This window comes from Podarcis bocagei (genome assembly GCF_964188305.1).
Source record: "Podarcis bocagei genome assembly, chromosome: 2".
Lineage (NCBI taxonomy): Eukaryota > Metazoa > Chordata > Lepidosauria > Squamata > Lacertidae > Podarcis > Podarcis bocagei.
In genome coordinates this window covers 18,189,389-18,217,219 of record NC_138126.1, presented here as the reverse complement: position 1 = coordinate 18,217,219, position 27,831 = coordinate 18,189,389, and the positions used below count along the sequence as shown (strand labels likewise).

Below are 27,831 nucleotides of genomic sequence, written 5' to 3'. Positions count from 1 at the left end.
ACCGCGCGGTTTATTCTCGCAGGATCCTCCTCTGCTTTCCCCAGGGATCAACCCGCAAGGAAACGCCCAGGCAGTCTCGGAAAGGAGAAACGAAACTTCAAAAGAGGGTGTCTCTTAGGGCTCTCCAGGGAGACGCAGCGATGGCGGCCGTGCAAGAGCTCTGCGATGAAGCGACGTGCTCCGTCTGCCAGGACTACTTCCGAGACCCGGTGACTCTGGACTGCGGGCACAACTTTTGCCGCGCCTGCCTGGCGGGTCTCTGGGAAGGATCCGGCCCCGACTCTCCCTCCTGCTGCCCGGAGTGCAAAGAAGCCGTGCAGCCCAGGAACTTCAAGCCCAACCGGCAACTAGCCAACGTCGCGGAGCTGCTCAGGAAACTCCAGGAGGGAGAAGGGGGAGGAAGACGCGCATCAGGCGCGGGGCAGGGGCGGATGTGCCAAGCGCACCAGGAGCCGCTGAAGCTCTTCTGCAAGGACGACGAAGCGCCCATCTGCGTGGTGTGCGACAGGTCCAAGGAGCACCGCGAACACCGCGTGTGTCCCATGGAAGAGGCGTCCCAAGAGTACAAGGTAGGGAAGTCACCGCGGTTGGGTGGGTATCTGCCGGGATGGCGCCACGCGCTTTTACGCGCTGCGCAAGGAGGCTCACTACTTGCGCACACTGTTGTCATTTAGTCGTGTCTGACTCTTCGTGACCCCCTGGACCAGAGCACTCCAGGCACTCCTGTCTTCCACTGCCTCCCACAGTTTGGTCAAACTCATGTTAGTAGCTTTGAGAACACTGTCCAACCATCTCGTCCTCTGTCGTCCCCTTCTCCTTGTGCCCTCCATCTTTCCCAACATCAGGGTCCTTCTCACGAGGTGGCCAAAGTATTGGAGCCTCAGCTTCAGGATCCAGTGAGCACTCAGGGCTGATTTCCTTCAGAATGCAGTCCATGGGACTCTCAAGAGTCTCTTCCAGCACCATAATTTAAAAGCATCAATTCTTCAGCAATCAGCCTTCTTTATGGTCCAGCTCTCACTTCCATACATCATTACTGGGAAAACCATAGCTTTAACTATATGGGCCTTTGTTGGCAAGGTGATGTCTCTTGATTTTTAAGATGCTGTCTAGGTTTGTCATTGCTTTTCTCCCAAGAAGCAGGCGTCTGTTAATTTCGTGGCTGCTGTCACCATCTGCAGTGATCATGGAGCCCAAGAAAGTAAAATCCCTCACTGTCTCCATTTCTTCCCCTTCTATTTGCCAGGAGATGGGACCAGTGGCCATTATCTTAGTTTTTTTGCTGTTGCGCTTCAGACCATATTTTGCGCTCTCCTTTTTCACCGTCATTAAAAGGTTCTTTAATTCCTCCTCACTTTCTGCCATCAAGGTTGTGTCAGCTGCATATCTGAGGTTGTTGATATTCCTTAAAAATATAAATTGCAAACTGGCCTTGTCAAACACCGACGTCGTGGGACAAAGGAAACTATTCCTGTGAAAAATCAAACATGGAAAATAAAAAGAAAGCATTGCCAGAAACATGCAAGATGCACCACAAACGAATCGTTGTCAAGCGGCGCACCTCAGAGCCGTGCGCCTGATATATCAAGCACGTGGGGTGGGGGACAGTGTGGAAGCTCGGATGGAGGGCACCTTCTCTTGCTTTCTTTTTTGCATAGGGTTGCGCCCCAGGAAGGTCAAGTCCGTGCTAACAACAAAACAACGCGGGAGGCAGCGGACAGCTGTGAGTCACTGGTCTCTGTAGCTGCAGCAGGCATTGTGACTGAGATTCTCCAGGCACACTCCATTGTCTCTCCAGGCAGACAAATGTATGGGTTTCCTAAGCTGTCTGTTGGCACCCGCCCACAGGGCCCTGTACCTCCTGATTTAAAAAAAAAATGTCTTTTTAAATTGGCAGGGTGCCCTGTAGCACTGACTTCCAGCTGCCAAGGCTTTTAATTCCCCTTCTCCGAAAAAACCTGGGCACAGGGGGCCTTCCAAGGAAGAGGGCAGGGCCGTTGGAGATTTGCTTTCTGGCTGCCTACTAAAAGACTCTTTTTCTAAGGGGGGGTGAGAAAGGGGATTCCAGTGATGCTTGGAGGGGTGGGGGGGACAGGGGAAGGGCAACCAGAGAGACTAGTGGTTGTGGCATGTTTGTGGTAAGCAGCTATGGGTGAGCCAAATGATGTGAATCATTCAAAGGTTCTGCCTTTGAAGACTGGGGTGTGACTACTTTTTGCGTTGGAAATTGGTTTCGATTTTTTTTTCCTTTTTAGCTATGCAGAATGCCAGAATAGGAACCCAGCTCCAGTTTAGGATTATGTTGTTGCTGTTGTTGTTGTTTAGTCGTGTCCGACTCTTCGTGACCCCATGGACCAGAGCACGCCAGGCACTCCTGTCTTCCACTGCCTCCCGCAGTTTGGTCAAACTCACGCTGGTAGCTTCGAGAACACTGTCCAACCATCTCGTCCTCTGTCGTCCCCTTCTCCTTGTGCCCTCCATCTTTCCCAACATCAGGGTCTTTTCCAGGGAGTCTTCTCTTCTCATGAGCTGGCCAAAGTATTGGAGCCTCAGCTTCAGGATCTGTCCTTCCAGTGAGCACTCAGGGCTGATTTCCTTAAGAATAGATAGGTTTGATCTTCTTGCAGTCCATGGGACAATCAGGGAGCAAAGACACAAAAAATCCTCTGCACCCCATTCTATGGTCCTGATTTGAGCCAAGATCCCTGGGCTGCCAATTTGTGGGTCAAACTTGCACTCATGAAGATGGTGAGGGGATTCTCCAAAAACCTTAAGAGCTGCTTTTGGGAGGAATGGGGAGGGCATAAATGGGAAGGGGAGGATGGGTGAAAGTGGGGAGCTAAGGTTTGCAGAAGAAATTGTAGTTTCCAGTAAGGCAGAACCACCTGTGTGGTGTATTGGTTTAGAGTGTTGGAGCATGTCCAGGGTTCAAATTCCCACTCGCTTGTGAAACTCATTGGGTGACCTTGGGCTGGTCACTGCCTCTCAGCCTTGCCTACGGTATCACAGGGCTGTTGTGGGGATTAAATGAGGAGGATGGGGAGAACCACGTATGCCAGCTAGAGTTCCTTTGGAAAAGAAGGTGGAATATAAATGCAATAAATAATAAATACATTAACCATTATTATTATTAATAATAATAATAATTAATTAAATTTATATACCGACCTTCACCCAAAGATCTCAGGGCAGTTCAAAATATAAAAAATACAGAATAAGAGCACAAAATAAATAGGTGGAAGCAAAAGGAAAAAACCCTCCCCCCGCAAACACATTTAAATGGCTATAAATAAGCCATAAAATCGTAAATGCCAGGATTAGCTAATGTGATATCCTCCAGATGTTGTCAGACTCCCAAGGCTGTGTGTACATACCATAGGCTTAAATCACGCCACTTCACCCAAAGGATCCTGGGAACCGTGCGAACTACAATTCCCAGCACCCTTCACAAACTACAGTTCCCAAAATCCTTTTGGAAGGGAAATGTGCCTTGAATCGTGTGTGTGTGTGTGTGTGTGTGTGTGTGTGTGTGTGTGTACATGGCCCTAATCTCGCCAGTCCCAGCCAGCATGGCCAAATGAGTTTAGCAACATCCGGAGGGCAAAAAGTTAGCTACCTTGAAGATAGCTCAGTTGGCATAAGACACAATCTCAGGGTTGTGGGTTCAAGCCCCATGTGGAGCAAAAGATTCCTGCCTTGCAGGGGGGTTGGACTAGATGATCCTTATGGTCCCTCCCAACTCTACAATTCTATGATGCTATGATTCTCCCCTAGCCCATCGTTCTCTGGTCAGACATGTGGTTTCCCCCCCCCCCCCGGGCATCAGGTGGACTGACCTCTGAATAATTGAAATTGAAATACTTTATTGTCACTTGTACAACTTGTATACAGTGAGATTACACGAGCACCCCCAACTCAGCTCTCTTAGTCTGAATTCCCCTCGTTTACTGACGCACACCCACCAAACCCGAAAGTCCGTTGCCCTGTTGTGATCTTTTCATTCAGCAGCCTAACAGCCCACGGATAGAAGCTGTTCTTTACCCTGTTGGTGGTACTAATCTCGCTTCTATATCTTCTGCCTGAGGGCAGAAGATCAAGAAAGTGCCGGCCAGGGTGTGAATCCCTGAGAATTTCCCTCACTCTCCTGAGGCAATGTTCTTCCGCTATTTCATCCAGCGGATTCACGGGACAGCCCGTAATATCTTGTGCTGTATTCACCACCCTCTGTAGGAGGGTGAATGTCGCAAAACTCTTTAATATTTTTAAAGGAACAAATCAAGGCCCACCTAGAATCTCTGAAGGATGAGAGAGAGAAACTTGTGGAGCAGAAATCAGCCGAAGAGTTGAGGAGGCAGGAGTGTGTGGTAGGTATTTGTTCTTTCAGATCCATGCATTTGGACTCCCCAGGCCACCCTGTCACTAAAGAGAAATAGCCTCCTGTGTGTTGGCCTTTATAGGTGTTGTTCTGCGGAGGCTATGGACTCCTTAGACTAGGATGTACAGGGTGAAGCCATTTGATTGCTTCCCAGAATGCCCAGCTGAGCTGCTTCTTGTCGCTTTTCAAGAACATGGACAGGAAACAGATTTGTCACATACGCATCCCTATTTACACACACATTCAAATCACCTGTGTGTTTGCTCCCCAAAGTGGCAGCTTGTTGGTCCCCCAGAACACAGTTGCCATTGGAGGACTGATGAATAGAATGAACCGGAGGATGAGTAATAAACTTCCACAGGGGATGGTACCTGTTTGTACCTGTTAGAATGTGTTTAGAAATCTGGGCGGGACGCGGGTGGTGCTGTGGTCTAAACCACTGAGCCTCTTGGGCTTGCCGATCAGAAGGTCGGCAGCTCGAATCCCTGCGGCAGGATGAGCTCCCGTTGCTCTGTCCCAGCTTCTGCCAACCTAGCAGTTCTAAAGCACACCAGTGCAAGTAGATAAATGGGTACTGCTGCAGCGGGAAGGTAAATGGTGTTTCCGTGCGCTCTGGTTTCCGTCACGGTGTTCCGTTGTGCCAGAAGTGGTTTAGTCATGCTGGCCACATGCTGTCTGTGGACAAACACTGGCTCCCTCAGCCTGCAAGCAAGATGAGTGCCGCAACCCCATAGTCTCCTTTGACTGGACTTAACCACCCAGGGCTCCTTCACCTTTTTACCTTAGATTAGTTGGGCAAAATGCCCCATTACCTTAATCTATAGCAGTGCTTCCCAGACTGGGATCTCCAACTGTTTTCATACTACACTTCCCATCACCCTGACCCCTGGTCTTGCTAGTGAGGGATGATGGGAGTCGTAGTCCGAAAACAGCTGGAGACCCAAGTTTGGAAAACACTGATCTACAGCTTACAAAAGAGCTTTATTATGAACAGTCAGCATCCTTTGACTGAAGCTCCTCGTCTCCCTTTGCCCCTTTCCAAATTTCTTTGTATTTCCCCCACTCCGCCCACTTCCCTCCCGTAGGCGGGGTTAGAAATGGAGAAGCAGAAGATCAGAATGGCCTTTGAGAAGATGCAGGAGTTCCTTGAGGAGAAGCTGAACCTGTGGCTCGGCCAGCTGGAAGATGTGGAGAAAGAGATGGGGAGGTGGCAGGAAGAGAAGCTCTCCAGACTCTCTGAGGAGATTTCGCAACTCAGTGAGCTGATTGTGGAGATGGAGGAGAGGAGCCGGCAGCCTGCGAGTGAATTCCTGCAGGTGAGACACAAAGGTGCCAGGTGGGCAGAAAGAAGGCACAAGCCTTTTGTTTTACGCAGTCAAGGAATAGAAAGGGCAAAGGAATTTTCTTGGCACGAAAAGGAACCCAGTGCTTGTTTTGTCTTGTGCAACTGACATCTCTTCCCCCCTCTCTCTATTTCAGGACATCAGAAGTGCTTTGAGCAGGTATGTGGCTGTGGCGATCACACGAGGTCCCCGAACGTTTACCGGTCTGTTAATCCCTGTGCCACCACTGTGCTCGTTTCCCCGCTGCCACCAACCCGTTACTCTCGGGTAAAACACTGAGTCCAGTCAGTTGTTAAAAGTGAACCAAAAAACCAAGTTCATTTTACAAACATTAACAAGTTTATGGTTTCTCAGATAATATTCCTGTCAGTATCTTATCTTTTGTTTCTTTACCAGCCTATACCTTCCTAATACCTTCTGACTGTTCATTAAATAGATCTATATCCCGTGCTTTTTTTCTGGGGGTACCAGGGGGATGCATGGCACTAAACATTTTGTGAATCTAAGTTTGGCCACATTGACAGGCAGAATTTCAATATGAGTAGGAAAATGAGAGCACAGTGGAACCTTGGGTTGCAAACATGATCCATACGGGAGGCACGTTCGCAACCCGCAGCGTTCGCAATCCGCAGCGCCACGTCTGCACACATGCGGGTCACGATTCTGTGCTTCTACACATGTGCAAAGTACAGTTTAGTGCTTTTGCGCATGCGCAAGCGCTGAAACCTGGAAGTAGCCCATTCCGGTACTTCCGGGTTCAGCGCGGTGTGCAACCCGAAAATGCATAATCTGAAGCGTCTGTAACCCAAGGTACCACTGTACCCCTAAACTTTTTTTGGGGGGGAAGCACTGTATATATCTATACAGTGGTACCTCGGGTTACATATGCTTCAGGTTACAGACTCCACTAACCCAGAAATATTACCTTGGGTTAAGAACTTCGCTTCAGGATGAGAACAGAATTCGTGCGGCGGCGCAGCGGCAGCAGGAGGCCCCATTAGCTAAAGTGGTGCTTCAGGTTAAGAACAGTTTCAGGTTAAGAACAGACCTCCAGAACGAATTAAGTTCTTAACCTGAGGTACCACTGTATATCTCTTCCTCATTCCCTACATCTATATATCTCTTCCTTATTCCCTGACCATATTTCCTTCCAGGAATGAGAAGAATTCAGTAGGGCACATGACGGACCTTTCTCCGAAGACGGAAGAGGCGCTCAGGTTTGCGTTGCAGAAAAACTCTGCTTTAGAAAAGGCTTTGGAGAGCTCTCAAGGTAATTCGGGTACCTTAAGGAGGGAAATGGAGGCAACAGGTCTCAGAGTATGCACCAGTTCCAGGCTGGGTTCAAGGAAAGTAGAAGAGTTTGGACTTGATATCCCGCTAAGGAGTCTCAAAGCAGCTAACAATCTCCTTTCCCTTCCTCCCCCACAACAAACACTCTGTGAGGTGAGTGGGGCTGAGAGACTTCAGAGAAGTGTGACTGGCCCAAGGTCACCCAGCAGCTGCATGTGGAGGAGCGGAGACGCGAACCCGGTTCCCCAGATTACGAGTCCACTGCTCTTAACCACTACACCACACTGGCTTATCCTGTCCCTTCCCTATTGGTTGTTCTTGGTGGTTCTTTTAAGACACAGGAATGCTGCATAAAAAAGGAAAAGAAAAAAGCCTGCTGCTGTGCTTTGCTTCACCATGGCTTAAATTTTCCTATCAATATGGATTTTTTACTCCCCTTCAGTCTGAACAAGGGTAGTGTTGAAGGGGGTAGTGCTTGACTGAAGCAGCTCAGCAAGCACTGAACGAAAGTGGCCATGATTCATCCTCACAACAGCCTTGTGAGGTAGACAACGACTGGCCCAAGGTCGCCCAGTGAGCCTCATGGCTGAGTGGGGATTCAAACCCTCGTCTCCCAGATCCCAGACCTACAATCTAACCATTATACCACACTAGGTGCCTCTAGACCAGGCACCCCCAAACTTGGCCCTCCAGATGTTTTTGGCCTACAACTCCCATGCTCCCTAGCTAACAGGACCAGTGGTCAGGGATGATGGGAATTGTAGTCCCAAAACAGCTGAAGGGCTGAGTTTGGGGGTGCCTGCTCTAGACCAGGGGTCAGTAGACTTTCTCAGCAGGGGGCCGGTCCACTGTCCCTCAGACCTTGTGGGGGGCCGGACTATTTTTTTTTGGGGGGGGAGAACAAATTCCTCTGCCCCACGAATAACCCAGAGATGCATTTTAAATAAAAGGACACATTCTACTCCTGTAAAAACACGCTGATTCCCGGACCGTCCATGGGCCAGATTGAAAAGGCGACTGGACCGGATCTGGCCCCCGGGCCTTCGTTTGCCTACCCATGCAGAAAGCAGAATTTTTGGTTTTTGCATCGAGTCCTCCAGATGACCTATGAGTCAAAAATTCCACCTAACTTTCATGAACAAAGCTTCCACAGGGGTTAGATTGCATCTGATCTTTATTGAGCCTTCGTTCAGATTTTTTTTTTAATGAGGGTGGTTAAATGACTGCAAGCTGTCATTCTGATTTGTTGGTGTAGTACAATCCGCTGTAAATGGCCTAACCTAAAGTTCTGGTATGCAGTGGAATGGCTTTGCAATATACTGACGCCTTTGCAGAGGATTCAAGTGTTCTGCTGTTCTGGTGTAAGGAGCCCACTTAAAAATAACTGCCATTGCTCAGTCAGTAGAGTGTGAGACTCTTAATCTCAGGGTTGTGGGTCTGAGTCCCATGTTGGGCAAAAGATTCCTGCACTGCAGGGGGTTGGACTAGATGACCCCTGAGGTCCCTTCCAACTCTACAATTCTGTAACTTTGCAGTTTAGAAAGTGGTAGTTGCAGAATGAATGACTGACGAATGGGAAGGCTTCTATACACCCCAAAAGCCATGAAAGACGGATGTTCATTGCCGCTCCCAGTAAAAACTAGGGGTAGTCTAACAAGCGTTTGGATTTGATATCCCGCCTTTCACTCCCCTTCAGGAGTCTCAAAGCGGCTGACATTCTCCTTTCCCTTCCTCCCCACAACAAACACTCTGTGAGGTGAGTGGGGCTGAGAGGCTTCAGAGAAGTGTGACTGGCCCAAGGTCACCCAGCAGCTGCATGTGGAGGAGCGGGGACGCGAACCTGGTTCCCCAGATTACGAGACTACCGCTCTTAACCACTACACCACACTGGCTGTGCATAAGCTTTCTGCAAGCAAAACAGCACAATTGCTGAATAAATAGTTACTCTGAGGGGAAACCCTCCAGAAATCCCCGCAAAGTTCCACTTGGTTTGAGAGGGTTGTGGTTTTTTCCCAGTGGTGATATTTAAATTTGTTACTCTTTCTTCTTCTTAACAGATTCTCTGATGCAAGCCCTGAACAAAGGTAAATTATCTTTAAAGCATGTGTCCCACATTGATATGGGAAACTTTTGAGGGGATTGGGTTGTTACGATTATTATCAACAACAACAACATCCTTTATTGAATTTATAGACCACCCTATACCTGGAGGTCTCAGGTATAAAAAATCAGAATAAAAAATCAAAATACAGTGGTACCTCGGGTTACATACGCTTCAGGTTACGGACTCTGCTAACCCAGAAATAGTGCTTCAGGTTAAGAACTTTACTTCAGGATGAGAACAGAAATCGCATGGCGGCAGTGGGAGGCCCCATTAGCTAAAGTGGTGCTTCAGGTTAAGAACAGTTTCAGGTTAAGAACAGACCTCCAGAACGAATTAAGTACTTAACCCGAGGTACCACTGTATAAAACCACAAAATACATCATCAAAATAAGAAGTACAACATAGGATGTGGACATAAGCCCCTTGTTCAACGATGTGATGTTCAGATGACATTTTGCAACTGACTGGGCCAACCTTTTGGGAAATTCAGTCAGAAGTATCTAGGCTGGGGGGCTGGTTAGGGTTGATCTGGGGGGAGTGTAGAAGGGTTGGCATGTTCATGAAGACAGGAGTGGGGTAGAGCCTAAGATTGTGAGGTGTGAACTCAACTCAGCCGCCATTTCAAATCAGCAGACGGGCTCTTAACCCAGTGGCGTAGCGTGGGGGGTGCCAGGGTGCCGTCCGCACCGGGCGCAACATTTGGGGGGGGCGCGTTTGGCCGGCCCTCCTCGAGGAAGCAGGAACCCCACTGTCCTTGGACCTCCTCCGAAGCCTGGCGGTGGGGCGGAGAGACCTTCTCCCCGTGCCAGCCTTCGGATGGCTGTCCTGAAGACTTGTGGTGGGAGCAGTGGTGTAGCATGGGGGTTGCAGGGGGGCCTGCTGCACCTGGCGCAACATCTGGGGGGCGCGGAAGAGACTCGAGTGCTAAAATCCACGGGTTAGGGGGCGCAAATTACTTGCCTTGCCCCGGGTTAGGGGGCGCAAATTACTTGCCTTGCCCCGGGTGCTGAGAACCCACGCTACGCCACTGTCTTAACCTTATGAAATATACTTGGAGTCGAGAGTTGGTTTCATGCTCTTTATTCAGCGGATAGTGGTTAGGAGGAATGGACGTTCCCCAAGAATGTCTGCTTTATATACATTACTTACACAATGGGCCCCACGTGATTGGCTAATTCCGGGATTCTCCTGTAGGCCAATCAGGTTGCGGATTCACTTCCACCTGGAGCTGGATTGGGTGGCTCCTGTGGACCAATCAGACTGCTGCGTTCTGGACCCTATTGTTCTAGGACCAATCAGACTGCTGCATTCTGAATCCTGTTGTTCTAGGACCAATCAGACTGCTGCATTCTAAATCCTATTCAACTCAGTACATAACACCATACTTGAGGTGACTGAAAATAACCTCAACAATCAAAACGATTCTGCATGTAAAATAAATCAGATTCAATGCAGATCATACTGGCATGGGGTCTACCATCACCCGTCTCCTCTCTCTCTCTCTCTCTCTCTCTCTCTCTCTCTCTCTCTCTCTTTCTGTCTGTCTGTCACGCAGTGAGTGTGACCCTGGATCCGGAAACTGCCTCCCCAAAGCTCCTCGTCTCTGAGGACCTGAAGAGTGTGAGAAGGGCAGGAAAGAAGCAGGATCTGCCCGACAACCCGGAGAGATTTGACTGGATGCCCTTTGTGCTGGGCCGCGAGGGATTCACCTCAGGAAGGCCTTGCTGGGAGGTGGAGATTGAGACAGTAGACCAAGCCATGTGGGCTCTGGGTGTTGCCAAAGACTCAGTCAGGAGGAAGGGTCCGTTTAGGCTTAATCCGAATGAGGGGGTTTGGGCTCTGAAGAAGCAGTTTGGCGAGTCCTCGCCTTTTCAGCTCGTGGCTTTGAGCTGCCCCGAGCCGGTCTCCATGACCGTAAGGCAACTGCCCAGGAAGATCCGGGTTTCCCTGGATTACGAAGGGGGTCTGGTGGAATTTTTTGATGCGGACGCCAACGAAAGTCTCTTCACTTTCTTTGCAGGGTCATTCTTGGGGGAGAAGCTCCGCCCCTTCTTCCTCTTGGGTTTGGGAGTCACTCTAAAGTGTTGAATTTTTTTGTGGGAGGTGTGTGTGTGATGAGCAGGGAAAACCCCCCAACAAAACCCACCACCCTAAGTAGGCAGTATTCTGGAACCTTCTCAGTGGTTGCTGTTATAAGACTTTTAAGGCCTCAAAAATAGAATAAATACTCATAAATGCACACATATCTAAATATATGAACCATGTGTTTGAAATAGTACAGGAGAGCAATCCTGAAGCCATTTTGACTCTCCCAATGGCATCAAATATTCCTCTGCAGTGAGGGGGAAGATGGGGGAAGCCTTCCCTTTGTGTTTTTGCTTACAAATCCTTTCTTAAAGGGCACATTTGTGTATGAATAGGGTGAGCCTGTGAGCTGCAGTCAGGAACTAAAGCATTAACCATCACAAAAGAATGGCCAGGCTGCCCAGGTAATGCAATCAGTGACCATTATCAGGTATCCTGGCAGGCAGGATTTCTGCTGTAGACTGCCTCCTTCTGTGATGTATGTATGATGTTTTGGGGGTGGTCTTGGGCTACAGGGTGGGCAATTTCAAAAGGCTATATAGGGGTTTGCACATCATTGTTTGGGGTTCTCCTCCCTCCTGCGTGTGGTGAGTGGGGACCCTTCTGCAATAGTTTAATAAAGATCAGGCTTACTAGCTGCTTTGCTTCTCAATATACTCTGGTTGGCCTCTGTTATTTTCTCCTACTGATAGGGAACATTAGAAGGACTCTATATGGGCTCCTGGATACCTCATAAAGGAAAGAGGAGCAGTTTTTCTTTTAACATTGTGTAACTAAGATCATGACCACTGGGCCCATCACCTCTTGGCAAAAAGAAGGGGAAGAAATGGAGACAGTGAGAGATTTTACTTTCTTGGGCTCCATGATCACTGCAGCAGTCATGAAATTAAAAGACGCCTGCTTCTTGGGAGAAAAGCAATGACAAACCTAGACAGCATCTTAAAAAGCAGAGACATCACCTTGCTAACAAAGGTCCGTATAGTTAAAGCTATGGTTTTCCCAGTAGTGATGTATGGAAGTGAGAGCCGGACCATAAAGAAGACTGATCACCGAAGAATTGATGCTTTTGAATTATGGTGCTGGAGAAGACTCTTGAGAGTCCCATGGACTGCAGGAAGATCAAACCTATCCATTCTGAAGGAAATCAGACCTGAGTGCTCACGGGAAGGACAAATCCTGAAGCTGAGGCTACAACACTTTGGCCACCTCATGAGAAGAGAAGACTCCCTGGAAAAGACCCTGATGTTTTGAAAGACTGAGGTCATAAGGAGAAGGGGACGACAGAGGACAAGATGGTTGGACAGTGTTCTCGAAGCTACCAGCATGAGTCTGATCAAACTGCAGGAGGCAGTGGAAGACGAGAGTGCCTGGCGTGCTCTGGTCCATTGGGACACAAAGAGTCGGACACGACTAAACGACTAAACAACAACAACAGGGGCTAAACAGCTTTCAGGCAGGACTTCCAGTTCCCAAGGTTTTAGGACCCTTCGTTGGCAAAAGCAAACAAACAAATTGCAGAGTTCAAGGATTCCTTTGGTGGCTGTGCTTTGAAATAAATATAATATCTTAAATATCTTAAGGGCTGTCACAAGGAAGTTGGAGCAAGCTTGTTTTCTCCTGCTACAGTGGGTAGTACCCAAACCAGTGGATTCAAGTTACAGGAAAGGTGACTGGCAGTTCCCCAAAATATTAAAAAGAAGCTATAATACGTTGATGCAGTGCCAAAGGTGAGAGGAGAGAAAATCAAGGGTTCTTGACATTGTCACTACTTCATCTCAATCTTTTGACCCTAAACAGAGGAAAGCCACCCTTATCTTGCTTCTTTGTTTAAAAGTTTTTGAGGGAAGAAGACAGGATTATGTTGAAGCAAAAGGAGGCATCTAGCACAGTTTGAGTTTCCTTGCACTGGTTATGATATGTAGGAAGGAATCTGTTGCTCCCTTCACACATTAGACCTAGACCCAGCACTGAACCACTGCCTTCTCTTAATAGCTGCAAAAGTACAGCTGCAGGCTGCTCACAGGTGGAAAGGCATTCCAAGAAATAGGGACCACTGTGCAATTGGGGTTGGTCCTATTTGCACAGAGTGCCTATGGGTGAATAGATGCTCTCAAGCCGACATCCCTTTGCAGATGTTCAGGGATCTTGTGACGCAATCCCCACTTGCCCTTTCTACTCATGGGAGACCTTTCACACAGGCAGCGTGAAAATGAAGCTTAAGTCTGTATCCGTGAGATACTGTCTCCCTTGCAAGTGTATGTTTTGGGGCCTGTAGCTTTCTAGGTTTGGTGTTTTGTGAGTTTGATCTGGTTTGCATTCACACTTCCTAGTCAGTCTCGAATTTGCGTATAAGCTAAACAAGCTATAGCTTAGGGCCCCACTCTCTTGGGGGCCCCCAAAAAAATTAAAGGAAAAAAACCTGGATGTACATTTCCAAAATATAAGATACAAAAACAAATAAAATGGAACCTACATACAGCAACAGTGTTTTGTGTTGTGTAGGCTCCTATGATGTACATATTTTGTTATGTGCAGATGGCTTTAGATACCTGTTAGGTCCATAAATTACCATATAGCATATATTCAACACAAAAAACAGCAACAATTTGTTGTTGACAAAGGACATGTGGACATAGAAAGGGCCCCATTACCTTCATTAGCTTAGGGCCTCATCAAACCTCAATCCGGTCCTGTTCCTAGTTCACACTTCCCAAGATTAGCACAGATACAATGATGCAATATATGTGGAGACATTTGAAAGCTATTTCCATGTTCATCTTTAAAGAAATCTTCAATTCTGAAACACACGGAGACCTTCCCCTTTGTGAAGATGCTTGCTACTTTTGCTGATGTGTGAAATCCTGAATGTTACTTGTTTGCTCTTTGACAGCCATGGAGAAAATAAAGTTTGTCTTCTGATTTGTTGTCTTCTGCATTTTCTTGCTATGGAGACAAGGGCCACCTCTATGAATATCCTCTTTTCAGGATTGCGCTCTGATGGTGGAGAAAGTTTATTTACATAAGGGTGGTTTTTTCCTCCCCTCTCCCTGCCGCCTCATTCTGCCTCTTAAAAGAATCCAGTTCTGGTTTCTCAAGATCACTCACAAATCAGGGAGTTGTACTAGGAGGTTCATGCTGCGGGGGGGGGGGGAGAGATCGAAATTGAATTCCATTTGCTTTTAAAGGCAGGGCTACATAATTCACACTTTCTAATAAAAAACGTAAGCAACCATGCTTGGAAACGGGCATTTCTCCAGATTTTGCGATGCCCATTCTCCAACCAAGTTATGTGTACAGAACATGCCTTTACTAAGGCAAAGTGTGCAGAGGGAGATTTATTACAATAGGAATGGAAGTCAAGAACTGGGATTTTGAAATACTGGTTTATAATAAAACAGAGAACGGGCCGCTAAAGCAGCAGCTCAGGCCTTCAGAGGAAAACTACGCCTGCATGAAATATGTGCAGTAGCACCGCCTAGTGGTTGAAGGTAAAGGGACATTAGGTCCAGTCGTGACCGACTCTGGGGTTGCGGCGCTCATCTCACTTTATTGGCCAAGGGAGCCAGCGTACAGCTTCCAGATTGTGTGGCCAGCATGACTAAGCCGCTTCTGGCGAACCAGAGCAGTGCACAGAAACGCCGTTCACCTTCCTGTCAGAGTGGTACCTATTTATCTACTTGCACTTTTTGGCGGGCTTTCGAACTGCTAGGTTGGCAGGAGCTGGGACCGAGCAACGGGAGCTCACCCTGTTGTGCCCTTGGGTTACGCCCATGGCCTCACATGGCTCCCTCAGTCTGCGTTGTCTTTTCTTTGAGATAACGACTTTGAGCCAAAGCAGACGAGACACATTTTTTAAACACATGCTTGCTAATCTGCCTATAAAGGAAGTGATTTTGAGCCAGCCAGATTAACACACCCACCCATGTGTTCTGTTGTTTTAAGGCTGCTTTCCGCAGCAGGCTTCACTTCTGCCCTCAGAGCTGGGGGGAGTGGTGGGTGGGAGAGAGAGACATAAAACAGTTGTTTAGTCGTGTCCGCCTCTTCGTGACCCCATGGACCAGAGCACGTCAGGCACTCCTGTCTTCCACCGCCTCCCACAGTTTGGTCAAACTCATGTTCGTAACTTTAAGAACACTGTCCAACCATCTCGTCCTCTGTCGTCCCCTTCTCCTTGTGCCCTCCATCTTTCCCAACATCAGGGTCTTTTCCAGGGAGTCTTCTCTTCTCATGAGGTGGCCAAAGTATTGGAGCCTCAGCTTCAGGATCTGTCCTTCCAGTGAGCACTCAGGGCTGATTTCCTTCAGAATGGAGAGGTTTGATCTTCTTGCAGTCCATGGGAATTCTTTGGCAATCAGCCTTCTTTATGGACCAGCTCTCACTTCCATACATCACTACTGGGAAAACCATAGCTTTACCTATACGGACCTTTGTTGGCAAGGTGATGTTTCTGCTTTTCAAGATGCTGTCTAGGTTTGTCATTGCTTTTCTCCCAAGAAGCAGGCGTCTCTTAATTTCGGGACTGCTGTCACCATCTGCAGTGATCATGGAGCCCAAGAAAGTAAAATCTCTCACTGCCTCCATTTCTTCCTCTTCTATTTGCAGTGGCCATGATCTTCGTTTTTTAGATGTTGAGCTTCAGACCATGTTTTGCGCTCTCCTCTTTCACCCTCATTAAAAGGTTCTTTAATTCCTCTTCACTTTCTGCCATCAAGGTTGTGCCCCAATCTTAAAGACACCTAAAAACCCCAGGCTTTGTTTTGGGGGGGGGCACACCAAAGATGGCATTCAAACCACCCCCACCCCACAAGCTACACATGAAAACCTTTTTATATAAGGCATGGGACTTCAGGTTTAGCACAGGTAAATGGATGGACCAAAATCGCCTGGATGGAGGAGAGGAAAGGAGAAGGAAGCTGCCGTGAATGATGCCGCTCAGCTGTCCGATTCATAGGCAGACAAAGGCAGAGATGGAACTTGCCACTTGGGATCCAAGACTCATAGAACTGTAGAGCCCAACCCCCTGCAATGCACTTGGGCTACAGGAAATCTGCTGGGATGTGCATGCATGGGAGAAGGTCACTTTCAAAGATGAAGAGAGTGGGTGAGGGGGAGCGGGCAACTAGACGCGCCATTTTGTAAAATCGGATTATTAAATCGGCGGCAATGATATTATCCTTGCAGAAATGTATTATACTTGTGTGTGATAAACAAATGGAATAAATATTTCAGAGAATTATGTAGAAAAGGCTACATAACAAACCGTGTGATAGAATTAAGACAACAGAAAAAGTACAATGAGGATGATTGGAAGTTTCTTACAGAAAATTTTATTGGATAAGATATGTTATAACTGATATTCTTTACTTACTGTTAATTTATTATTATTATTATTTTCTTTATCTTTTTTCTTTTTCATTTCCATGTTTAGCTCTGTTGTATTCATTTGTAATATATTTGTAAGATGGTATTTTAAATCAATAAAGACGATTAAAAAAAATATCGGCGACACGTTTCTGAGTCACTTCTACGCTTGCAAAATACTTGGGGACTGGACTAATAACTTTCACATGCATCCAGTTCTCTCCCCACATGCCAGCTCTTGCAGCTGAGCTCAGCTGGATCCGCCCCTGCCCGGAGGCATTTCCAGGAAAGGACTTCCCCAAAGTCCTAAAATTGTTCAAAGGCTGGAAGGGAGGAGGAGGCGGCAGCAGCAGCAGCAGCAGCCATGGCGTCCGGAGATCCCTTGCAAGGGCTCCGCGAGGAAGCGACTTGCTCCATCTGCCTGGATTACTTCGCGAACCCGGCGACCATCGACTGCGGCCACAGCTTCTGCCGAGCCTGCCTAGTCCAGTACTGGGCAGAGTCCGGCGCGGGCCCCTGCTGCCCTCAGTGCAGGGAAGCCACCCAGCAGAGGATCCTCCGACCCAACTTGCAGCTGGCCAATTTAGTGCAGCTGGTCAGGCAGCTCAGAGCGGACGCGGGAGAGGACTCGGGAGAAGCCAGCCCGGCCTCCTGCAAGGACGACCCAGCCCTGCTCTTGGGGGCGGAGGGCGACCCATCCAAGGGGGATCCTGCCCCCCACGACTCCTCTCCCGCAGAAGAGGCTTCCCTGCAGTATAAGGTTGGAAACTTCAAGGGAAAGAGATTTGCTTGTTTGTTTGTTGCATTCCTGCAATGCAACTACTGCATGGCGTTCCTGCATCGCAGGGGGTGGGACTCGATGACCTTTGGGGTCCCCTTCAACTCTGCAATTCTGTGATTTCCTATTCTAGGGTCATCTAGTCCATAGGTAGGCAAACTAAGGCCCCGGGGGCCGGATCTGGCCCAATCGCCTTCTTAATCCGTCCCGCAGATGGTCCGGGAACCAGCGTGTTTTTACATAAGTAGAATGTGTGCTTTTATTTAAAATGCATCTCTGGGATATTTGTGGGGCATAGGAATGCGTTCATTTCCCCCCCAAAAATATAGTCCGGCCCCCCACAAGGTCTGAGGGACAGTGGACCGGCCCCCTGCTGAAAAACTTTGCTGACCCCTGATCTAGTCCAACCCCCTGCTCGGCTAATGCATCCAAACTCGTCTTAAAAACTTCGAAGGAAGGAGAATACACAACCTCCTGAGGGAGAGGATCTCACTGTTGAACAGCTCTTACTGTTTCATATACAGTGGTACCTTGGGTTAAGAACTTAATTCGTTCTGGAGGTCCGTACTTAACCTGAAACTGTTCTTAACCTGAAGCACCACTTTAGCTAATGGGGCCTCCTGCTGCTGCCACGCCACCGGAGCACTGTACCTTGGGTTGCATACACTTCAGGTTACAGACTCCGCTAACCCAGAAATAGTACCTCAGATTAAGAACTTTGCTTCAAGATGAGAACAGAAATTGTGCGGTGGCAGCGGGAGGCCCCATTAGCTAAAGTGGTGCTTCGGGTTAAGAACAGTTTCAGGTTAAGAACAGACCTCCAGAACGAATTAAGTTCTTAACCCGAGGTACCACTGTACGTACCACTTACTGATTTCTATACCAACTTTATTTTCTAGGCAGTATTATTCTTCATATATTTTGCCACTTTATATTTGGGGGGGGGGGCGGGGCGGGGATCTCAAAGCAGTTTACAATAGTTTTACAGAGCAAAACACGTTCAGGCTTCAAAGGAAATATTTTTAGATCCTTCTCTAAGTGACCCTTCGCTTTCTGCATATATTGTTTGCCTACTTGATCTATGCAGAAGAAGGCTAGGAAGCCAGTTTGGTGTCGTGGTTAGAGTGTGTCAGACTGGGACCTAGGAGATTAGGGTTCAAGTCCTCATTCTGTCAGGAAGCTCAGGGGGTGAGTCACTTGCCTCTTAACCTGCCTCACAGCCTTGTTGTAGGGATAAAATGAACCGTGTACTCCTTGGTGAAATGCAATAAGTAAGCTCTTCTGCTTAAGAAAGCTGGAGAGGCCACCCAGAGAGAGATGTCAGATGACAACCAGGCATCCCAAGATCGTCACGTGGTCAAAATTGGAGTTGCAATTTATTTATTTTTAATAAATATTTTTATTAAGTACAAATCAGAAAACATACATATTTACAACAAAAGAAAATACAAAGAAAAAAAAATACATATAACCGAGGAAAAAAATTAGAGAATACTTTTTTCATATTTACAGTTATTTATACCTCTATAAAATGCTATACACGATAAAGGAATGAAATGAAAGATATCAGAAAAAAGAACAAAGAAAAAATAAAGAAGTAAAAGAAAAGGATCATAGGTGAAAATTTTTAAAAGTAGATAAGTATTCACTATACATAGCCGTTTCCCATCTATATTTATATTCAATTCTCTCCCCCCCCCCGCCCATTTCATCCTCACAACAACACTGTGAGGTAGGTTAGTCTAAGACAGGCATAGACAAACTCGGCCCTCCAGATGTTTTGGGACTACAACTCCCATCATCCCCGAGCTAACAGGACCAGTGGCCAGGGATGATGGGAGTTGTAGTCCCAAAACATCTGGAGGGCCGAGTTTGCCTATGCCTGGTGTAAGAGATGGAGACTGGCCCAGGGTCACCAAGCAAACTTCATGGCTCAGTATGGATTCGAACCCTGCGCTCCCCGTTTCCTGGCTTTCTCCCCATCCCTCCTTCCACAGAAGCAGTGGCTTCTCACTGCAGTTATATAAATACCATTTTTGGTCAAGAGCATAACTGAGAGGTGACTTTCGATCTGCCGTTCCGTACATACTGACTTTGGAGTAAGTCCCACTGAACTCACTGGGGCCTACTTCCAAGTAGAGACACGCAAGTCTTGCTCAAACACATATTTGTTGCTTTGGTGTCTCTGTTGTTAATTATCTTCTGTGTCAGTCGCCTCGAGGCAGTGGTTTAGAAGGGGATAAATACTTTGGCGATGATGGTGGTATAGTGGAAGGAAACTAAAAATAGATGCATTAGAAAGAAACCACCAGTGAGTCTGTGTGTGCGATCCGACATGAACTGAACTCCTGACAGAGAAAAAAATGCTTTCCTGATTCTGCAGAGGAAAATCAAATCCCACCTGACATATCTGAAAAAGGAGAGAGAAAAGCTGGTGAACCTGAAACTTGCTGAAGAGATGGGGAGGCAGGAGGGTCTGGTAGGTTTGTGTTTCTTATGGGTGATGTTATGGGGCTGTGTGTTGTCAGGTGGAATCCCCATGGCCTTCTGAAAATTTAACATTTCTGGGAATTTTGAAGCCATGGGTGGGGAACGTTCCCCCCTCACCTGGGGAATGGAGGCACAATTTAATATTGTGGTTAAAAAATAAACAATATTTATGTTTTTAAAAGGAACTTTTACAGGTCACAAGCCACTTTGTTACTTTAGAAGCATAAAACATACACTAGTGGCTAAAATTGTGGAAACCTTTTGGGGAAAGTGTATTTCCGAGGTTTGATGCCTCATAATATCATTTTTTGGGGGGAGTAATACCATAAAACTATGTACCAATAGAAAGATAATTTAATGAGGAATGTGATGCAGCAAAGGGGCGAAAGTGGCCCCTTTTCTGTACCCACAAGTTTTGTGAACAACCATGCCAAAGAACCTCATCATTGCACCTCTGCCCCCTCGCCCAATTTCTTTGCGTTCTCCCCCCCCTGCCCAGATGTTATTTGAAACGGAGAAGAAGAAAGCCCGGTCTTCCTTTGAGCGAATGACCCAGTTCCTTGTGGAGAAACAGCACCTCTGGCTGGGCCAGCTGGAAGATCTGGAGAAAGCGATGGAGAGGAAGCGGGAGGAAAACCTCGCCAAACTCTCCGAGGAGATTTCCCGACTCAACGAGCTGATCGCGGAGATGAAATGGAGGTACCTGCAGCCTGCGAGCGAATTGTTGCAGGTGAGTATACAATACCCTGTGAGGAGCTGAAGAGGCCTAAGGGGTGAAAGAAGGCACCAACTCAAGTCTGGTCTCTTTGATTTTGGGCATGTTGTTTCCACCCACGTCCTGGATAACTTTCACCAATAAGCAAAGTCCTTGCCTCATGGGGGCTGACATGTTCCTGTGTTGCTGGCCTTGACTGGCTGAGGTCCATAACTCCAATGCCTCCCTGTGAAGGGAGGGAACTAGGTACAGCACGGGGGGGGGGGGAGTATTTGATCCCCTGCTAAATTTGCCCGTTTGCCCTCTGACAAAGAAATGGCCAGTCCATAATTTTAACGGTAGGTTTATTGTAGCTGTGAGAGTCAGAATAGTAACAGGAAAACCCCCAGAAACCCAGAAGAGATTGATGTGCATTATAATGAGTGAAATAAGTACAGTGGTACCTCGGGATGTGAACGGGATCCGTTCTGGAGCGGCTAACAACAATAAAAGGAACACAACATTCTAAAATCAATTCGTTTTAAAATCAATTCAAAATCAAATTGATGGCAACCATTGCGCTAGAGTTCTGTGAAGATTGCCAAAGGAGGGGGTCAGGCTGTGCCTTGGCCAATGGCCTGGTGGAACAGCTCTGTCTTGCAGGCCCTGCGGAAAGATGTTACATTCTGCAGGACCCTAGTCTCTTGTGACAGAGCGTTCCACCAGATCGGGGCCACAGCCGAAAAAGCCTTGCCTCTGGTCGAGGCCAGCCTAACCTCCCTGTGGCCCGGGACCTCCAAGATATTTTTGTTTGAAGACCGTAAGTTCCTCCGTGGGACATACCAGGAGAGGCAGTCCCGTAGGTACAAGGATCCTAGGCCATGAAGGGCTTTAAAGGTCAAAACCAGCACCTTAAACTTGATCCTGTACTCCACCAGGAGCCAGTGCAGCTGGTATAGCACTGGGTGAATGTGATCCCACGGCAAGGACCCCGTAAGGAGTCTCGCCGCAGCATTCTGCACCCACTGGAGTTTCTGGGTCAGTCTCAAGGGCAGCCCCACGTAGAGCGAGTTACAATAATCAAGCCTGGAGGCGACCGTTGCGTGGATCACAGTGGCTAGGTCCGGGCAAGAGAGGTAATGGCAGTTTGTTTTCCACAGACAAGGAAGGGGGAAGAGGAATCCCCATTTGAACAAGTAGTAGCCCTGTGTGTGATCTGCCTGTGCTGCTGGCACCCATTTCTGTCTCTCTCTTTTTATCTTTCAGGACACCAGAAGTTCCTTAAGCAGGTGCGTGGCTCTTTCTCCCCATCCCATTTCACAGAAACATAGAATTGTAGAGTTGGAAGAGACCGCAAGGGTTATCAAGTCCAACCCCCTCTTTGCATCAGGAAGTTTAGCTCCCATGGAGTTATTTGGAAGAGAAAATATATTATTTTCCTCCATCTCGCTTCTTTTTTTTACTCCCCTCCTTTCCCCCCTGCTCCTTCTCCTTCCTTTTCAGATTTCATTTGCCATCATAGAATCATCGAGTTGGAAGAGACCACAAGGGCCATCGAGTCCAACCCCCTGCCAAGTAGGAAACACCATCAGAGCACTCCTGACATATGGTTGTCAAGCCTCTGCTTAAAGACCTCCAAAGAAGGAGACTCCACCACACTCCTTGGCAGCAAATTCCACTGTCAAACAGCTCTTACTGTCAGGAAGTTCTTCCTAATGTTTAGGTGGAATCTTCTTTCTTGTAGTTTGGATCCATCAAACAGCTTAAATCCCATTTAAAAACAAACGAACAAAACCCAGATTTCTGCACATGGCTTCCTCCAAAAATCCGGCTTACCCCTCACTGAGTTACAGTTTCCAGCGATTTTAATAAACCACAGCTTCTAGGAATCTTTGGGGAGTTGCCATGTGCTTTCAATGTATTTTGTGTGTGCAAATTTAGACACACACCCCCCCCCCGGAAAGATCACAAGAGGATTTAGGGACATAAGTTGGGGTCCCCTAAGTGCTGTGGACTCCAGCTGAAAGCTGCTTATATCAAGGTCTTCCCCAGCCTCTGCTGCATGAGACTATTTTTAACGTGAAGCATCACTGAGTGATGAGTCCTTGCTTTGTATCTGCACCGGAGCTCCTCATCTCTCTAGTTTGGCCTTCCTGATCCCCCCCCCAAAAAAAAAAACAGCAGCAAGGAAATTTCATTGAGACAGGTTTGTATAACTAAGTTGGATTAAAGCATTCTGGTGCATCAAACTCCCTTTTTTAAAAAACAACACAGCCTTTTTGCAGGAAGGGAAGTGGTGGAGAAATGCGCTGGGAAATGTGGAATAATAACCTCCACGCAAACAAATCAGAATGAATGGACAGTGGACTGTGCATCACCTCCATGCAAGGTTTATGCAAACTGGTCAGGATGAATGCTAAGAAAATTGGTTATCTGGAAGCACCTCAATGCTTACAGGGGAAAAAATGTTTTCTTACTTTTTTAAAAAAGTTATTTATGATTTTCAATTTTTTACATTTCAATAATTTTACAATCATTTTAACATTTCAAAACTCGACTCCCCCCTCTTTTTGCCGTTCCTTAAATTTATTTATTTTAATTTTTGCATATTCCAAATTAACTTAATCATTTATTCATCTACTTATAAGCCTGAAGGTTATTACCATAATCCCGCCAATGTTCTTATCTTTTTACAGTTGGTTTGTAAATATTGAATAAACCATTTCCATTCTTTTATCAAAAAGTTTATCTTGATTTCTTATTTTTCCAGCAAGTTTCATCATTTCTGTGTATTCCCTAAGTTTTTGCATCCATTCTTCTTTCACCAGCACTTCTTTCCATTTTGGGGCAAATAGCATTCTTGCCGCTGTAGTCGCATACATGAATAAATTTCTGTAGGGTTTGGGTAGTTCTGCCCCTATAATTCCCCAAAGGGGAGCTAATATGTTTTACTACTGCTCCATAAACACGACTATATTCCCTTCTAGGTACGAGAAGAATTTGGGAGGGCATGCGGTGGTCCTTTCTCCCAGGCTGGAAGAGAAGCTCAGAGTTTTCTCGCAAAAAAATGCTGCTTTGGAGAAATCTATGGAGAACTATAAAGGTACTGAAGGAGGACAGGAAAGGACAGAAGCTGGCACAGGGTTAGACAGGCAAAGTAGTGTTCAGCTGTCTTCCCACTGCCAAGAGCAATAATAATAATAATAATAATAATAATAATAATAATAATAATAATAATAATAATAATAATAATAATAATAAAGAAAGGGCATCCAAAGAACCATTGCCACTGCTCCATCACCTAGTGGTGGCTTGTGCTGATCGAAATGCGGAGTTTCCTGCCCACAAGGGTCCTGAGATTGAATGCTTATTATGATTATTCTTCACAAAACAAACCGCCACTCAACGTATGATGGTCTGAATAACTTTGTCCACCTTTTCTTCTTCGTTACAGAATCTCTGGAGCAAGTTCTGCAACCAGGTAATTTTCTAGGAATAAAAGGAAATGTTGGTGCCCAGTTGTGCACGTCATGAATGCACAACGAACAGGACATTTCGGGAGGGGGGGGGAGTGTCTCTGTGTTGACCGAGAATCAGCTTTTAAACTTGTCACCCTTTCCTTCCCATAACAGATTATTTGAAGCAGACCTTGCAGAAAGGTAAATAACTCAATGGAATGGGAAGCGCTGGGTGGGAAGTTGGAGATTTAGCGGCTGCCCCTTGCTCAGTTGCTTAATCGGGTGGCAATAATAATACAGTGGTACCTCGGGTTAAGAACTTAATTCGTTCCGGAGGTCCGTTCTTAACCTGAAACTGTTCTTAACCTGAAGCACCACTTTAGCTAATGGGGCCTCCTGCTGCTGCCACATGATTTCCGTTCTCATCCTGAGGGACTATTTCTGGGTTAGCGGAGTCTGTAACCTGAAGCATATGCAACCTGAAGCGTATGGAACCCGAGGTACCACTCTAATAATAAAATAAAATATTATTTATATCCCGCCCTCCCCAGCCAAAGCCAGGCTCGGAGTGGCTAACAACAAGAGCAGAAGGTCCCTGCCTTTGCCCCTGCCCCTCGCTTCAGCACCTTAGCCCGATCCTTTCGCCGACATCATCCCTCCTCCAATTTCATTCTCCGCCCCTCTCTTTCCCACAGCGAACGTGACTCTGGATCCGGACACGGCCCACCCCTTCCTCATTCTGTCCCAGGACCTGAAGGGCGTGCGGAGAGTTCAGAGGGAGCAGGACTTGCCTTTCAACCCCGAGAGATTTGACACCATGCCCTACGTGCTGGGCTGCGACAGATTCACTTCGGGAAGGCACTGGTGGGAGGTGGAGGTGTGGGGCAAGGCGACGTGGGCCGTGGGGGTGGCCACGGAGCCGGTCAGGAGGAAAGGGGCCGTCGACATCAGCCCCCACCAGGGGATCTGGGCCATGGGGAAGCCGCCCTGCTACTCCCCCTCCCCTTGCCAGTTCCTGGCTTTTACTTCCCCTCAGCCGACTGACCTGACCTTGAGGAGAGAGCCCAGGAAGATCCGCGTGGCCCTGGATTGCGAGGCGGGCTGCGTGGAGTTTTCCGACGCCGACACGGAGGAATTCATCTTCGCCTTCCCTCCGAGATCGTTCTTCGGGGAGAAAATCCGGCCCTTTCTGCAGGTGTGCTGCGACGTCAGCCTGAAATGCTGAAGGCCGCCGTAAAACGCAAACTCTACGGGGCCACCGCCCTGAGAGGAGCAAATCCTCTCCGAAACCTCTCCGTTCTAGGTGGTAAGATTCTTCCATCTGCAGGCAAGAAAAGGCAGCAAATAAAAACAGTCTGGGTTCGATGGTCCCTTTCGTTACCACTCTTTGAAATGATCGTTCTAAACAAAATAGGAAAAAGCTCCAAATACAGTGGTATCTCTGGTTGCGAACGGGATCCGTTCCGGAGGCCTGTTCGCAACATGTAAGGAACGCAACCTGCAGCTGCGCATCTGCGCATGCGTGGGTTGCAATTTAACGCTTCTGCACATGACGTCATTTTGCGCGTCTGCGCATGCGCGAGTGGCGAAACCCGGAAGTAATAATAATAAATTTTATTTATAACCCGCCCTCCCCAGCCGAAGCCGGGGTCAGAGTGGCTAACAGTAAAATGATAAAACATTCTAAAATCATTTCATTATAAAATTAATTCCAATCAGATCAATGGCAACCATTGGGCTAGAGTTCTGTGAGGATTACCGAAGGAGGGGGTCAGGCTGTGCCTTGGCCAAACGCCTGGTGGAACAGCTCTGTCTTGCAGGCCCTGCAGAAAGATATCAAGTCCCGCAGGGCTCTGGTCTCTTGTGACAGAGCGTTCCACCAGATCAGGGCCACGACCAAAAAAGCCCTGGCTCTGGTCGAGGCCAGCCTAACCTCTCTGTGGCCTGGGACCTCCAATATATATATATATTTAAGACCATAAGTTCCTCTGTGGGACATACCAGGAGAGGCAGTCCTGTAGGTACGAGGGTCCTAGGCCCTATAGGGCTTTGAAGGTTAAAACCAGCACCTTAAACCTGATCCTGTACTCCACCAGGAGCCAGTGCAGCTGGTATAGCACTGGGTGAATGTGATCTCACAGCGAGGACCCCGTAAGGAGTCTCACCCCAGCATTCCCACCCACTGGAGTTTCTGGGTCAGTCTCAAGGGCAGCCCCACGTAGAGCGAGTTACAATAATCCAGTCTGCAGGTGACCGTCGCGTGGATCACAGTGGCTAGGTCAGGGCGAGAGAGGTAAGTAACCCTTTCCAGTACTTCCGGGTCACCGCGGGACACAACCTGAAAAAACCGTAACATGAAGCAAACATAACGAGAGGTATGACTGTAGATGAAAAGTGGTATTGATTCTGGGACATGAAAGGCTATGTCCCAGGGTGGTTTTCCCACTTTGGTCTCCACCCTGCACTCAACTCTCACCTGTGGCTCCTAGAAGCTGTCAGCTTGGGACAGTGGCCACACCCCGAGAATGGCTTCAACCGGCCGACTAAAAACCAGGTGCAGGGAGCCGATGGGCCTCAAACCCTCAGTGAGTTAGGGACTTCTCCTGCACGTGAAGGCACACTCCAGTGGATTGAGCAGACGAGACCAAGAGTGGATCCGGTGGTCAAGAAGGTGCTTTCTGCCTGTGCTGTAGAGGAAAGCAGGAGGCAGGTGCGGCTTGTCATCCTGGGAAGAGAGCCCAGCTAGGAGAAGGAAAACTCTAACCCTAAACCTCTACTGCCTTGCGGGAGATCTTTGGGACTAAGGAGTGGACCCTGCTCAAATCTGGAGTAGAGTCCCTAAGACGGTTGGTTGGCACCTTGTGCAGATTCCAGTACAGTGGTACCTCGGGTTAAGTACTTAATTTGTTCTGGAGGTCCGTTCTTAACCTGAAACTGTTCTTAACCTGAAGCACCACTTTAGCTAATGGGGCCTCCCGCTGCCACCGCAAGATTTCTGTTCTCATCCTGAGGTAAAGTTCTTAACGTAAGGTACTATTTCTGGGTTAGCGGAGTCTGTTACCTGAAGCATCTGTAACCTGAAGCGTATGTAACCCAAGGTACCACTGTATATAGTTAGCAGAGTAAAAAACTTAAAAGCACATTGCAGGATTCCCAGAAATAGACCACAGGCAATTAATGTTTCATCCAGCAAAGCTTTACTGCTATTGAAGGCAAATGAGCAGAATGGTCACAAATCCAATACATTCAGGATTGGCACCGTCCGTAAGAAATCCAGTTGCAGCAAACTTAACTTTAACTTACAATAACTATCTTATCATAAGACTAAATCTTAACACTATATACAGAGCACCGCACCAGAAGGAAGAGAAACAGTGAAACCCAGGCTCCTTCTGGCTTTACTATTATAGTTAACATGACCTTGACAAAATAAAAAAATTCCTTCCAGTAGCACCTTAGAGACCAACTAAGTTAGCTATTGGTATGAGCTTTTGTGTGCATGCACACTTCTTCAGATACACACGAAAGCTCATATAGTCATACCTCATGTTACGTCCGCTTCCTGTTACGTTCTTTCAGGTTATGTCCCACAGCGACCCGGAAGTATCGGAAAGTGTTATTTCCGGATTTTGCAGCTCATGCATGCGCAGAAGCACAAAATGACGTCACGCGCATGTGCAGAAGCGGCTAATCGCAACCCGCACATGCGCAGACACGCCACTGTGGGTTGTGTTCTTTTCATGTTGCGAATGGGCCTCCAGAATGGATTCCGTTCGCAACCAGAGGTACCACTGTACCAATAACTAACTCAGTTGGTCTCTAAGGTGCTACTGGAAGGAATTTTTTAATTTTG

The 27,831-nt window shown here is 47.5% G+C and overlaps 1 protein-coding gene across 1 annotated transcript; it reads left to right on the top strand.

The window, feature by feature from the left end:
- Positions 1 to 95: 95 nt before the first annotated feature.
- Positions 96 to 25,389, top strand: LOC308579779 (uncharacterized protein). The gene is made up of 15 exons (XM_081180712.1): positions 96 to 569; positions 4,269 to 4,364; positions 5,461 to 5,691; positions 5,855 to 5,877; positions 6,873 to 6,988; positions 9,066 to 9,092; positions 10,668 to 11,193; positions 16,874 to 17,318; positions 19,720 to 19,815; positions 20,326 to 20,556; positions 21,787 to 21,809; positions 23,508 to 23,623; positions 23,975 to 24,001; positions 24,153 to 24,179; positions 24,674 to 25,389. Exons 1-15 carry the CDS (start codon positions 141 to 143, stop codon positions 25,201 to 25,203), a joined length of 2,943 nt encoding a protein of 980 aa, XP_081036838.1. The 5' UTR covers positions 96 to 140; the 3' UTR covers positions 25,204 to 25,389.
- The last annotated feature ends 2,442 nt before the right edge of the window (positions 25,390 to 27,831 follow it).